The sequence below is a fragment of the Anolis carolinensis genome, chromosome 6 (assembly GCF_035594765.1).
Source record: "Anolis carolinensis isolate JA03-04 chromosome 6, rAnoCar3.1.pri, whole genome shotgun sequence".
NCBI classification, from domain to species: Eukaryota; Metazoa; Chordata; class Lepidosauria; order Squamata; family Dactyloidae; genus Anolis; species Anolis carolinensis.
This window is the reverse complement of record NC_085846.1, coordinates 58,705,489-58,719,283: the sequence shown is the minus strand read 5'-3', so window position 1 is coordinate 58,719,283 and position 13,795 is coordinate 58,705,489. Positions and strand designations below refer to the sequence as shown.

The 13,795-nt window shown below is 39.1% G+C and overlaps 1 protein-coding gene across 3 annotated transcripts in view; it reads left to right on the top strand.

Annotated features, from left to right (window-relative positions):
- Positions 1 to 13,795, top strand: part of bbs9 (Bardet-Biedl syndrome 9) — a 284,565-nt gene that overhangs the window by 112,237 nt on the left and 158,533 nt on the right. For all 3 annotated transcript variants that reach the window (XM_008112835.3, XM_062984296.1, XM_008112837.3), the window contains exon 20: positions 11,256 to 11,478. In XM_008112835.3, the coding sequence (XP_008111042.1) occupies positions 11,256 to 11,478 (223 nt within the window). The remainder of the gene's footprint in view (positions 1 to 11,255; positions 11,479 to 13,795) is intronic.

The window sequence follows — 13,795 nt, the reverse complement described above, 5'->3', positions numbered from 1 at the left end:
ACTAAGTTAAACGTTTCTTCAGCCTTTCATCCGCAAACGGATGGACAGTCGGAACGGGTTAATGGGCTCTTAGAGCAGTATTTGCGTTGTTTTTGTTTAGATCAACCCACGGCTTGGGTGAAGTGGTTACCGGTGGCGGAATTCGCTTACAACAATGCGGTGCACACGTCTAGTCAGCATACGCCATTTGAGCTAACTTATGGTTTTCACCCACGGGGAGGTGTGGCGCCGTCGACCAATGTGGTCTCTTCGGACCCTGTGTACCGCTCTTCGGAAATGGCTGCATTGCATGATGTTGCCCGTCGCTTACTGTTGGAAGCTAAGGCAACGCAGAAGACTCAGGCTGACCGCCACAGGCAGGCAGGGGAGGAGTTGGAAGAAGGGGATTTGGTGTGGTTATCTTCCAAACATATTAAACAGGCTGGGGGAAAGTTTGCGCCTCGGTATTTGGGTCCCTTTCCTATCGTTAAAAAGATTTCTTCCGTTGCGTTTCGTTTGCGTTTACCGTCTAGTTTAAAGGTCCATCCAGTCTTTCATCGTTCGCTGTTGAAACTTGATACCTCTAGTCGTCGTGGTGCTATAGCGGAGGGTATCACTGCCACTTCTCCGCCATCGGGGGAGGAGGCCTTTGTGAGAGGGGATAGTGTTATGATTGAGCCTCATGGCTCTGTTACTGACAGACGTGGGCGTAAGACTCCTCGAGAGTCAGATACTCTCGAGGAGCGAGAGAGAAAAAGACTGCGAGACATATTTGCAGCACCATCTGACGAAGAGTCTTTCGAGGGGTTTACGGAGAGAATGGAGGAGGGGCTGGTTAGCTCAGAGGAGGATGAGATGGATTGGACTCGGGTAAGGGAGGAATTGGGTGGAATTGGGTGCCACTGGCCATGATGGGACAGAAGATGAATGGGGACCTTCAGGATTAGACCCATGGCTTAGCTGGAGGGATGGGACGGGATCCACAGCTGGAGATGCTGTTGGGCGTAGTCAGAGGTGTTCCAGCTCTGACGAGGAAAGTGATGAGGAAACGCCCGGGTTAAGGAGGACAGCTGACAGTGATGAGGATTTGTAACTGGCATAAAATGGGGCTTGGGAGCAATTGCAAATTGCGTTGGGCAAGGTAATCTGGACAAACGCTTGGGATCTGTGTGTGTGGGACGCTTTCCTGAAGACTGGTGTGTTTTCCTGTTCTGAGACGTAAGTGGTTTTGGAATTCAGGGTCAGACGGCGGGAGGAATTGTGTGGGCATTTGTTTGTGCAAACCTGTGCTTACTCTTATTAGCTTGACCTTCCGTCGTCTTCTTGACGGACGCCATCTCCTGCTTTGAGAACTCGGACTGAACTGACCACGGCTTGTCTTCCCCCCTTCTTGGACTTGGAAAAACTACAAACGTCTGCTTCTGGCTTTGATCTACGGAACGGAACTGGTCTACTCTACTGCTACAATCCTTGGCTGATCTGCTCGTGTTGGAAATCCTGTCTGCTGTGTGTGTGTGGGAGCGACGCAAGTTACTCTAAGCACAGTGTTGGCAGCAGAGAGGAATCTGCTGCCAATTAGTTGCATTCTTTGTATCTTTTGTTCCTTGGCTTTCGTTTTGTTTATACCGAGGCTGAAGCAAGCAGTTTGTTTTTACCCGGATTAAACTCCGGTTTAATCCGGTTTATCTTTTGAACATTTACTTTTGCCCCTTTTTGCTCCTAAAGGCAAATACTGCCTGGCCCTTGTGTTTTATGGGCATTTTTTGAGTTCTGTAATCTAATAAACTCTGTTACTTTGAATCTTGTGGCGTTCTGTCCTTGACACTTACTAGTTTCCGAATGAAGCAGAGAGTGTTTGATAATTGGGACATCCGTAGAGATACCAAGATGCTCGTTTATAAAGCCATTGTCCTCCCAACCCTGCTCTATGCCTGCGAAACGTGTACGGTCTACAGACATCACACTCAACTCCTGGAGTGTTTGTATCAGCGTTGCCTCAGAAAAATCCTGCAAATCACTTGGGAAGACAGACGAACAAATGCCAGTGTGCTGGAAGAAGCAAAGACCACCAAGCGATGCTCCTACGCCATCAACTCCGCTGGACTGGCCACATTGTCCGAATGCCCGATCACTGTATCCCAAAGCAGTTACTTACTCCCAACTCAAGAATGGAAAATGGAATGTTGGTGGGCAGGAAAAGAGATTTAAAGATGGGCTTAAAGCCAACCTTAAAAACTGTGGCATTAACACAGAGAACTGGGAAGCCCTGGCCCTTGAGCGCTCTAATTGAAGGTCAGCTGTGACCATCAGTGCTGCGGAGTTCGAAGAGGCATGAATGGAGGGCTTAAGGGAGAAACGTGCAAAGAGGAAGGAGTGTCAAGCCAACCCTGACCGGGACCACCTTCCACCTGGAAACCGATGTCCTCATTGCGGGAGAACATGCGGATCATGAATAGGTCTCTTCAGCCACCTGCGGACCCACCCCCAAAACCCCACAAATGAAGGACCATCATCCTTGGCCTACGAGGGATCGCCTAAGTAAGTAAGTACAAACCAACATGCATACTTCAATTGTTATATATATAGATTTCCTAGTGACATACATGTGGGTGACACCTTCGCCATTTGGAGTCATGGAGAAGAAGAACTAAACAAGTTTGTGGACCATCTTAACAGCATCCACCCAAACATCCAATTCACCATGGAAAAAGAAAAGGAAGGAAAACTGCCATTTCTAGATGTCCTAGTCATCCACAAACGCAGTCAACAATTGGGCCACACAGTCTATAGAAAACCTACACACAAGGATAGATACCTACATAAATACTCCAACCATCACCCAAGTAAAAAAAGAGGCACAATTAAAGCCCTGGCAGGGCATACAAAAAGAATCTGCAAACCCCTACAGGCCAATGGATACTCCAACACAGACATCAGAAGAGCTACAAGGCCAAGAACAAGCCACGAGAGAGCAAAGATCCACCCAGAGGAAAAGTGTTCTTACCATACATCAAGAGAACCACTGACCGCACAGGGAAGCTGATGAAGAAACACAACCTATAAACCCACTAAGAAAATTCAACAAATGCTACATTCAGCAAAGGACAAGAGGGATCCTCTCACCTCTGCAGGAGTCTGTCACATACCATGCAGCTGTGGACAAGTCTACATAGGGACCACCAAATGCAGAGCCTAAACACCAATCAATGAACATGAAAGGCACAGCAGACTAATCCAACCAGATAATGTCAGCCATAGCAGAGCACTTGACGAACCAACCTGGACATAGCATATTATTTGAGAACACAGAAATTCTGGACCACTCTGTCAATCATCATATCTGACTACACAGAGAAGCCACTGAAATCCATAAGCCTGGAGAATGAACAATATCTGGCTACCAGTATTAAAAAACTCTAAAATCAGGACAATAAATAAAGAACACCACTCACAAAACATAGGAATTCCAGACATGAATCAATCTAGGCCAGTAACACCTCCCAACAAATGATTGCCCCTAGCAGTTAGCAACCAGACCTTAAAGCTGAAAGGCTATTCAATGCTAATCAAGGTGACCAATTGATACGTTAACACTTGCCTCAAACAGACAAGAGTTCTTTCTTTCTCCCACCCTGAACATTCCACATATATATAAACCCCACTTGACTAGTTTCCAACATACCTCACACATACCACACAGGATGCCTGCCATAGATGCAGGTGAAACGTCAGGAAAGAATGCTTCTGGAATCATAGAACTGTTCATTTCTATTTTGATTCCGTAGCCCACTTGTTGATGGATGTCCAGAATCAGCAGCATCCACCGCGGTCCTTTTTATCCTGGACGACGACTGAGCCAGTATAGACTTTGTTTTGGTTTGATTCTCCATAATGCTAATAGGTTAGGTGCTCTTAGTTCCATTCCTCAGCTGAGACCTCTCTGGCTTGGTTGGACCTGCCGGTAGTTACACTACCGCCAGCACATCTCTTAGCGTCCTTGGAACAGTTAAGCCCCCCCACCACGGCAAGGTGGCACCTACCATTAATAATATGCAAGACTGATGTGCGTGTATTAAGTAAATGTTTCTCAAAAATGGATGCTAGCTTTGCTGATTTCCTCATAAAACTCTCTTGTATCAAATTCTAATTATACTTTCTCTTTTACTTTCATTCTCTCTTTTGAGAAAACTAAATCTGAAGTGAACTCAATGCCTTTTGCAGGATTTTTCAAATTACGCTGAATTTTAAATAGCCATTCCAAAAAAAATCTGTAGAGTGTTTTAAAAGAAATGTACATTTAATAGACAATTAATATAATTATGTGGGTTTACTTTGTTCCAAACTTCAACAGCTCAATGTCATCCATCAGATTTTTGTGGGTGGATGCAAAATACTGTATATGTACCCACAAATAATCTGCACATGGTAAACTTGTCTTTTTTTGTACTTTAGCAAATATATACCACAATAGTGCCAATATTTACATTGGTAAATACCTCTGAGTTGTTTTAATTTTCTTTCATCTGGTTTTATTTTAGAGCCTAGGTGAACTGAATCTGAGAGAGGTGGTGGTTTCTCATATGAAACGGAATGGTTCAGCATGGCTAAAACTGTTTGGGTTTTGCCTAATGCTTTGAGACATTTTCTACTTCAGTGTGAGGAAATATATTTGATATTTTAAGATAGTACTCTTTTATGGTAGTTACATAAATCCCAGAATACAGTGTCACATTCAAAGACTGCTGTGATGTGCCAAATTGAAAACCTGAAGATGTTGGTGGATATGAAATTAAAATAAACTACGAACATTTCCGCAGAATGTTACAATAATTCTATATTGATGCTATTATAAAACCACAGAAATCTGACTGTAACTTAAATAGAAGGGAGTTTTTAGTATAGAGTTGGATACTTTACATTCTTTTGATATATTTTTCACACAGTAGCTTCTAGCTTAAGTTTAATATATCCCATAAGTAGTTGTCAGGACCCAGGCTACAGAGCACCAATAACCATGCGCAGAGACCAGATTCTAACTAATATCTTTATTAAGGAAATATATAAAGTCAATAAAAACAAGTGTAGAATATAGTTCAGAAATAGACCTTTCAGGAAAGGTCAAATATAGTCCAGGGAAATAATGTCCAATAGGTGATATTAAAGTCCAAAGTTATAATCCAATAACCGAAACACACACTTCGCCAAGCAAAGTGTGGGGAGAAGACAAGGTCCTTAGGTCCATAGAAACTTGACAATTAGACTGGAAAGCAAACTTGATACTTGGCTAGGACAAGACTTGAAATAAGGCAACAAGAGTAAACAAGATCCGTGGCAAACGCGGGACAAGGCAAGGCTGGAAACTTGATCCGGGAAACAGGGAACTGGAGTACGAAGTCTACACACGATCTCACTCCTCCAGCTGACGAATTGACTCCGCAACACCTATATAGGATCTTGTTTTCCCGCCAAGGAACACTTTCCCTGGGGAACAAGAAACGAAACCCATACTGTGTCCAGATGCATGACTCCTTAAGATTTCCCAAGGGAAACAGACTTAATCAGCTAATTGTCTGGCAGCAATCCTGGCGCTTCTGCGATTCGCCTCCCTAGCGCCTCTATCTCGATTATAATAATCCCGGCGAGAAAATGGGGGAGATTTCTGCTCAAGGCTTGTTTGGCTGACTTCTTGTGGGCAAACATCTTGCAGGTGCAAGGGCTCCAAATCTGGCAGAAACGGTGGGAAACCCAAGTTTTCCTCTTCATCTGCCACAATAGTACTAGGAACGGGACTACATGGCCCATGAGTCATCACAGTAGTTGAATAACACTTGGTTGGAAATATTATGGTTTTTATTTTATGCTTCATCACAATGTGAAGTCTGTTACTGTGGTAGAAATTTACTTAATATTTAGTGTGTCTCTATAGTATTTTTGGTCTAATTAACCTGTACAGAAGTACACCTTAATATCAACAGCATTGTCATAGATACATATCTGTTTGAAAAAGAAACACAATGGCTTATGTTCTGGACATTTATTTGATAGACATTGATACCAAAACACAACACCATCTCAACTCTGTGAGTGCAGCATTTTTTCAAAAGAAGCAGGTAGTGTTTGAGAATTGGGTCACTTGTAGGGAAACGAAGATGCTTGTTTATAAAGCTATTGTTTTTTTCAAATCTGTTGTATGTTTGCAAAACATGGGCCTTCTGCAAATGTCACTCTTGACTTCTGAAAAGATTCCATCAGCATTGTCATCAAAACATCCTGCAATTTTTTTGAGAAGACAGACAGGCAAATGCCAGCATTCTGAAAGAAGCAAAGACCAGCAGCATTGAAGCAATCAACATCTGCCAACAACTTGGCTGGATTGGTCACATTATCCAAATGCCCGATCGCCGTCACTCAAAGCAGTTACTTTATTCTCAGCTTAGGAATGGAAAACAGAATGTTGGTGGACAACAAAAGAGATTTAAATATGAACTTAAAGCTAACCTTTAAAAATGTGGCATAAACATTGAGAACTGGGAAGCCCTGGCCCTCAAGCATCTAACTGGAGGTCAGCAGTTACCAACAGTGTTGTGGATTTTGAAAAGGCACGAACACAGGGTTAAAGAAAGAAACGTTCTAAGAGGAAGGCATATCAAGCAAATCCTTGTTGTGACTGCCTTCCATCTGGTAATCGGTGTCCTAATTGTGAAAGACCATGAGGATCAGGAATAGGTCTCCACAGTCACTACCAAGACCCTATCTTTGGAAGACAGTCATACTCAGCCACAAGTGATCGTTGATGATGATTATGATGCTGATATTCTGGACATTTATTTTATGTATGATTCAGACATGCTGTATACATTATTGGTATAAAAAACTGCAGTCTTATTGTTGTCTATTGCCTCCAGACACTAGTGACAGAGAAGTAGAGGTCTGATGTTCACTTCTGTTTCCAGTAACTTCATATTAATTGGCACTGAAGATGTTTGTTTCCTCCCATAGCAGAATTTTTAGGTAGCTGAAAAATACCTGCATTTGCAACATTTGTCAAGGACCACTTCTTTGGGGGCAGCCGTGTCGCTGATTTTATTAAGTGTAGCAGGTCATAACTCCATCATGTAAAGAAACATTCTCCACTTCTTACTTGGCTCTAATCCTTCAGGTAGCCTTAAGCAACAGGGATTGAGAGTGCATATGACTGGAAAAATACTACTATTTTACTACCATTACTACTATTATTACTGCAGATATTTTATCCACATTCTCAATCTGTATTAACTGTAACTGTTCCTAGCCAATTGTACTAGACACAGCATTGAAACAATGGTTAGAGGTATCACAAAAACTATCAAGGTCACACTCAAGATAAGTGATTTTATTATCCAAATAATTAGAAAAAAGACAACAATATGTGTCTGAAAGTTCAGAAGGATTTCATTCAGAAGAGTAGGTATTACTAATCTCTAAATACTCTGACCTTCTCATCTAGATGACTACCTGAGGATGCAGCAACCGCATAAAAATAAGTTTTTTAAAAAAAATATTGCCATTGCCACAGAATAGGAACAACTGTACCATTTGCATTTCAGCCATCCAGGTTGTTTCACCGCTCACAGTTCCTTTCTCTGCAAGGAGAAGAACAAACACCTCAGTGCTAATCGTGGTGACATTCATACAGCATACCATACCAGTGCAATCGTGGTGACAGTCGACAGCATACCATACAATTTCACATTGAATAGGATAACAAGCTATATCATTGCAAAGTCATCCAAAGCACCGAGGAATCTATCCGTTTATTTTTTATCTTTGAGGGCAGAGCACCCAAAATTAGATCTCCTCTCCATGAGGGAGGAACTGATGTGATGAGTCCAAACCTCACCAGGAAATAATTTGATCGTTAAAGAGGGGTTGCTTGGAGACCTCTTCCTGCCCCCAGCTTGGCCTGCTGTATGAATTGAACCAATGACAACTTGAGACAGTTCCAGGGTTTTCTGGATGCCATCAAGTCCCAAGCTGATCTACTGGAGGCAGCCTCAGCATGGACGATAAAATCCCCTAAGATTCCTACAATATCAAACCAGAGACTGTCAACTCAGTTAGAGATGCTACCGGGCAGCAGAGTAGGCAGTGCAGTGGGAACAACCCCAGCACTTAAGTGACAGATACGTCTTTCTTTGTTATATATGATGGTTAGTTTATATCCATAATCAAATATCTCATTTGGCCTCCAATACTATTAATCTGATGGGAAATTCTAATTTAAAAACACAGTTTCTTACTTTCTTATCAATTTCTCTTTAGAATTGCTCATCTTAGTCATTACTCCAAAGATATTTGGTTAGCTTAGATTTTGTTTGCATTTTTATTTGTATGTTGTTTCATTGTTTCATTTTATTGTCTCCTAATAAATGAAATTTCTGTCACATCTTTCAGTTATAATTTAATTTTTCACCAGAGGAAAAAAGAATTAACCACAGCTGTCATTCACTCTTGGAAGTGCTGTAATATATTATAAAATATTTTAATGTACAAAATGTTTTTTACATTGTACATATTAATTTAATCAGATTTTATTTGAGTTATTTAGTAGTGATATTGTTTATTTTTAAAAACTTACATATAGAGAAACATAACTAGCTTTTATTTCTATTAGTTTCGTCTGTCATTTCAATATAAGCTTTTTTGTGTTGCTGCTAGTCAGATTAGATTTAAAGGTTATAGTTTATTATGATTTGTAATAATGGCATATGTGATTTGTATTAATTTTCATGAGAAGGATAAAATTCTCAATCTATTTGAAATTGTATCATGAATAGATGTACTTTTCAATTTAGATTGAGTTTTTTTTATTCCTCTTACAGAGGCAAGACAAATCTCATATATCTTCCTGATAAGAGATCAGGAAAAATTACTTCTGTAATTGGGACAAGCATGAAATACCTTGAATTCTTTATACAACTCCTTTTCATCAGGACTTATCATAACACTAATAGCCTAAATGCTCATTGTGGCCACTTTTAACTAGGGTTTGAAGCTAGTTTTTCAACGCTCGGTAAAGCTTATCATTGTTGGCATTAGTTTTGATGTAGATGTAATAGTATACCATGGCTCCTCCTGGGAAGTGAGTGGGTTGGAACTGACAAGCCACCGACTAATTCTAAATTACTGTAACGCTGCGTCTATGCATGATATTGATGTCAGTTGAATATAGAAAATAATTATCCTCTTTACCTATACACTGTAATCGTGGCATATTAACTATACATATCTGTTTAGAAATAACTTCCATTTCAGTCAGTAGAATTTGTAATTTAAGTTATTGCAACCCAAATGATCAAACTGTATAATGCTACTGCTGCTATTTTTTCTTCAATGGTTCATTTTACATAATTCATTGTGCATATACCTCCTTCATATTCAATCATCTTCATATGTCTGATTAAGTAGGCTTCTGCTATGAAAGCCCATGACAAAATAAATCTAATTTATGCCAGAAGTAGCTAGCATCCATTGGGAAGCTTCCTCAAACTAGACAATACTCTTTGTAAATGAGAAATATTCTTTTCCATCTTCTCAAGACAGGTACAAAGCAATCTGAATCAGGATCGCTGTGGAATGATGTAAAGGAAAAAATCTTCACCTTTCCCCAGAGATTCTGGAATGTGAATGAGAGAGAAGGCTAGATACTCTTTCCCAGTTACTCCCAGATGATGCATAGGCATTTGCAGCTCCAGTCAGCACCACACAATGTCTGTAATGAAGAAAAACTTTATGGACTCTGATAAGCCTTAAGTATTTAGGGGTGTCCTTTATCCTAAGCAGAACTGATTAAACTACTGGAAGTATTTAATCTGATGTGCATACTTATGGTCAGAGAGAAATCTGACAGCACTAATATAATTAATGTTATTTTCAGTTTTGTATTTCTTCTCTCTGTTTTCAAAAATATATTTCAGTATTCTGTATAGCTGGGTTACAGATTGGACTCTAAAAGAGCACAAGACTATTTAGCATTCAGTTTATGATAGATCATGAATAGTGCCCCAGCTGTAATAACTATGAGTCTCCATTGTGGAGAGAAAAAGTGGGGTGTAAATGAAAATAATAATAATAATAATAATAATAATAATAATAATAATAATAATAATAATGAATGTTACATCTTGAAACAAATGTCCTCAAATAATATCTGTCCTTTGTGCCATAATTTATCATGTTGACTAATAAAATGTATAATGCAAAACACTGGACTATCAAAGAATAATTCATTCAATAAAATCATGTACAAACTTCAATTCCTAAATTATGTTGCTGATATTTGTATTTCTTGAGTTAAAATATTTTGCACTGTTTTGTGTAGTAGAATGCATTATTAGGATACATATGTATCCTAATAATACATTCTAGAAATATTTATTTCTAGTATTAAATAGAACTTTATGTTTGGAAGTCGTATGAGGTTGTTAACTTTTCCTTCTGTTAACCATCTCCTGCAGAGTCTCTTGTCCTTCAAGGAGTGCCATGGACTGAAGTGTGAACATGCATGTGTGAGGAGGGATAATGTCTCTACGGGATACTGTTAGAAGGAGTTTGATATAGGAAACATCTACATTGTAGAATTAATTGCAGTTCGACACCAATTTAACTGTGATGACTCAATGCTATGGAATCATGGGAGTTGATATTTTGAAAGGACTTTTGCCATATTTGCAAAAGAATGCTGTTGCAAAAGAATGCTGGTGCCTCACCAAACTTTAAATCACATTATTTCATAGCATTGAAGCATAACAGTTTAAATGGTGTCACACTGCATTAATTCTTCAGTATAGATATGCCCATAGTGGTGGAAGTGATGAATAACTAGTTTTGGTTTTCACACGAGCTTTTATTTTAGATGCAGAACAGAGTCCTGTGTTCAAAGAAGTGGATTTATGTCATGCAAAAATAAAGGTTGTTTACTCTTAAAGGTGCTTCCATGTTTTTTTTTCTTTTCCCCCCTTCTTCCAATTCCTTAAAAAAGTAAATAACTTTAAAAAGAATTGTGTACAATTTTTTATTTACTGCTTAATTCTTTTCTTTTAAAAATTATCATTTCCTATTTTTATGTAGATGTTTCGACTTTACATATCATTTAGATATATTTTGGAATCATTATGAAATGAATATTCTGCTTTATATTTTGAAAGTGTGTTGGTGTAGTTTTTCTCTGCAGTAAAAGAGCATGTTTAACCTCTAATTTATCTTTGATTTACCTTTACCCCTCTTTCTTCTTGCAGGGTTGGGAAGAAAGTGTGGATGCTGCTGTCTCACATTTGTTGAAAACATGTTTATCCAAGAGTTCTAAAGACCATGCCCTGACACTTTCCAATCAGCTGTGTATCCCCAAAGATACTAATAGGCTGAAGAAACACATAACTGTACTCTATGACAGATTGGCCAAAGGTGGTCATATGTCTCTAAATACAGATGTTGACTCTCAGCAAACTATGATTCCACAAGGTAAGTTAACTGGTTCAAAAATACAGGAATAAAACTTTGGTTAAGTTTAGTGTTTAAGTTTCCTATTAAAAGTGGTGATAGTTAAGAGAAATGACTTTCTTCGCCCCCTCAAAAATTCCAGAGTAACCACTGAATAAATATGCTAGTATAATTTTGATGCCAAACGTTTTTAGAGTGACATGTATTTCTTTGCAGTAACATTAAATATGATCCATTATGTTTTTCTTCTAACCAATAAAAAGTAGATTAGAGAATAAAACCATTTGAGCTAACGTTTGTCTAAACTTGATCAGGGGCTGCTATATTTCAAGTACATAAATGGACTAATCCAAAAGGTAATGTACGCCAGATGATCATTTTGTGTTTCCTTCAAGATAACCACTAAGTTCAGCTAACAGGCACACAGAGACGTGCATTTTTTTTCCTTTGAGGACTTCTCTTGATGCATGTAATTCTTAACTTTTGGAGTTTCTTATAGTGAGTTCCCAGAAATGGTTTTAAACTGTTTTATGCGTAAGGAGGGCAGTTTGAGGGAATCTGTTCATAATCCTCATATTATTTCAGACCTTTATTGCTTTCCTTCCCTAATACATTATGTGGGCACATCTAATAGGAGTAGAGAGAATGGGGTCATTTACAACTTAATGTACAAACATTTTTGGAACACCTCAAAGGTGAGGAAACTAGCTAATCTCTCTCCCCCCCCCCCCCCCCACCGGCAAAGATCAGTTTGTTAACAACAACAAGAACAACAACATTTTATTATTGTCCAAAGACGCTTATTGCTCTGTAAGTGTAAAAAATACGCAACATTAATAAGATTAACAACAGCTGACTGATTTAACATACAGTTGGATGAAATTTGCAACAGTTAAAACTGATTAAAATATGAGATTAAAACTGATTGAATACATGCAAGATAGCTATGAGCATAGGTAAAATACTACAAAATGTACCAGGCATGTTGGCTTGTTAAACACTTTTTAGACATTGTGGTTCATTACAATGAATTATGCTCCTGCGAACATTTTGTTGGGGCAGCACTGATAATTTGTAGTTTGTTTCCAAAAATGGTTTTAGGAGGCAGTTGTGCCAGAGTAGTTAATGTGTTCTTCAGGATGTGGCTGGTAATGTTCAAAATTCATATCAGGAATCTGAGCCTTCCACATATTGTTGTATTCTGATTCCCAACCAGTATTGCCACCAATAAGATAAATGTTCATCCATCCGCGTTTGCAATGCCATCTGTTCCCTGGTTTTGCTTGAAACCACAAAGAAAACTCATTCAGAACTTTGGAGTGCTGTGTTTTTAGTGGCAGTGTTGACTGTAGGTAGGTTAGACTCTGCCATTTTCAGTACCCATCATGAGTTGGACCAGTAAATATTGGGGGCTCTGTTGTTCAAAAGTATTATGAGAACAACCATTCTGTGAGAACATCCTGTACCCGCTTCAGTCTTGGTCAAAAGGCATCTGTATCAGATCAGAAATCTAGTTTGCTATGGAATTCTAATCTTTGGGCGACTGGATCCACAGTGAAAAGAAAATCCCTGGCAGAATTAAGTCTGTTAGGATACCAGAAAATGTGGAAGCAGTAAGAGAAACCACTCAGCAGTCACTAAGTCATTCCACTCATAAGCATGCCATGGTACTGGGGTTATCAAGTCAGAGTTTGAGAAGGATTCTACATATATATTTAAAACTGCATCCTTACAAAATGATTTGTCTGAAATGATTTTAAAAACCTATTAAAACAAAATTGTTTTATGTACTTTTCAAAATCTGTGTATTTTTTTCTAGATAGCTTGGTTCATTTTTATACTCCTCCAAAATGTGGGAGATCTTTATGCCCCACCCTCTACGTACAGGTTGGCATGTTCTTCCAAGTTCACGTACTGAATGACAGCTGTTTTCCCATTCATCCACCTGGTATTTAGTGGCAGCATTTTAAACACAGGGATTCCTCTATGCTTATCCAGATTATCTTGAATAGAAGACAGTTTGAAGATGACAAATATCCTATTGCAAAATCTACCTCCAGGATAGTGGAACTGTCTCCTATTCCCGTATATCCCCCTACTCTATATAACTTGAAAGGCTATGTCCTGAGCACCTTTGCCTCCCTCTGCCATTTCCAGTACCCGTGGAAAACAAATCTCCTCTCCCTACAAAAATTGAAACCTGTTTATTTCCACATGGCAGTGCCTGTTAGCAAATCCCTGTCAGGTGGGACCTTCCTCTTTTCAAAACCACCAGAAATATAATCTTTTACAACTGCCAACAAGAAAGGCATATAAATTTGTATGTCCAGCGCAAAAG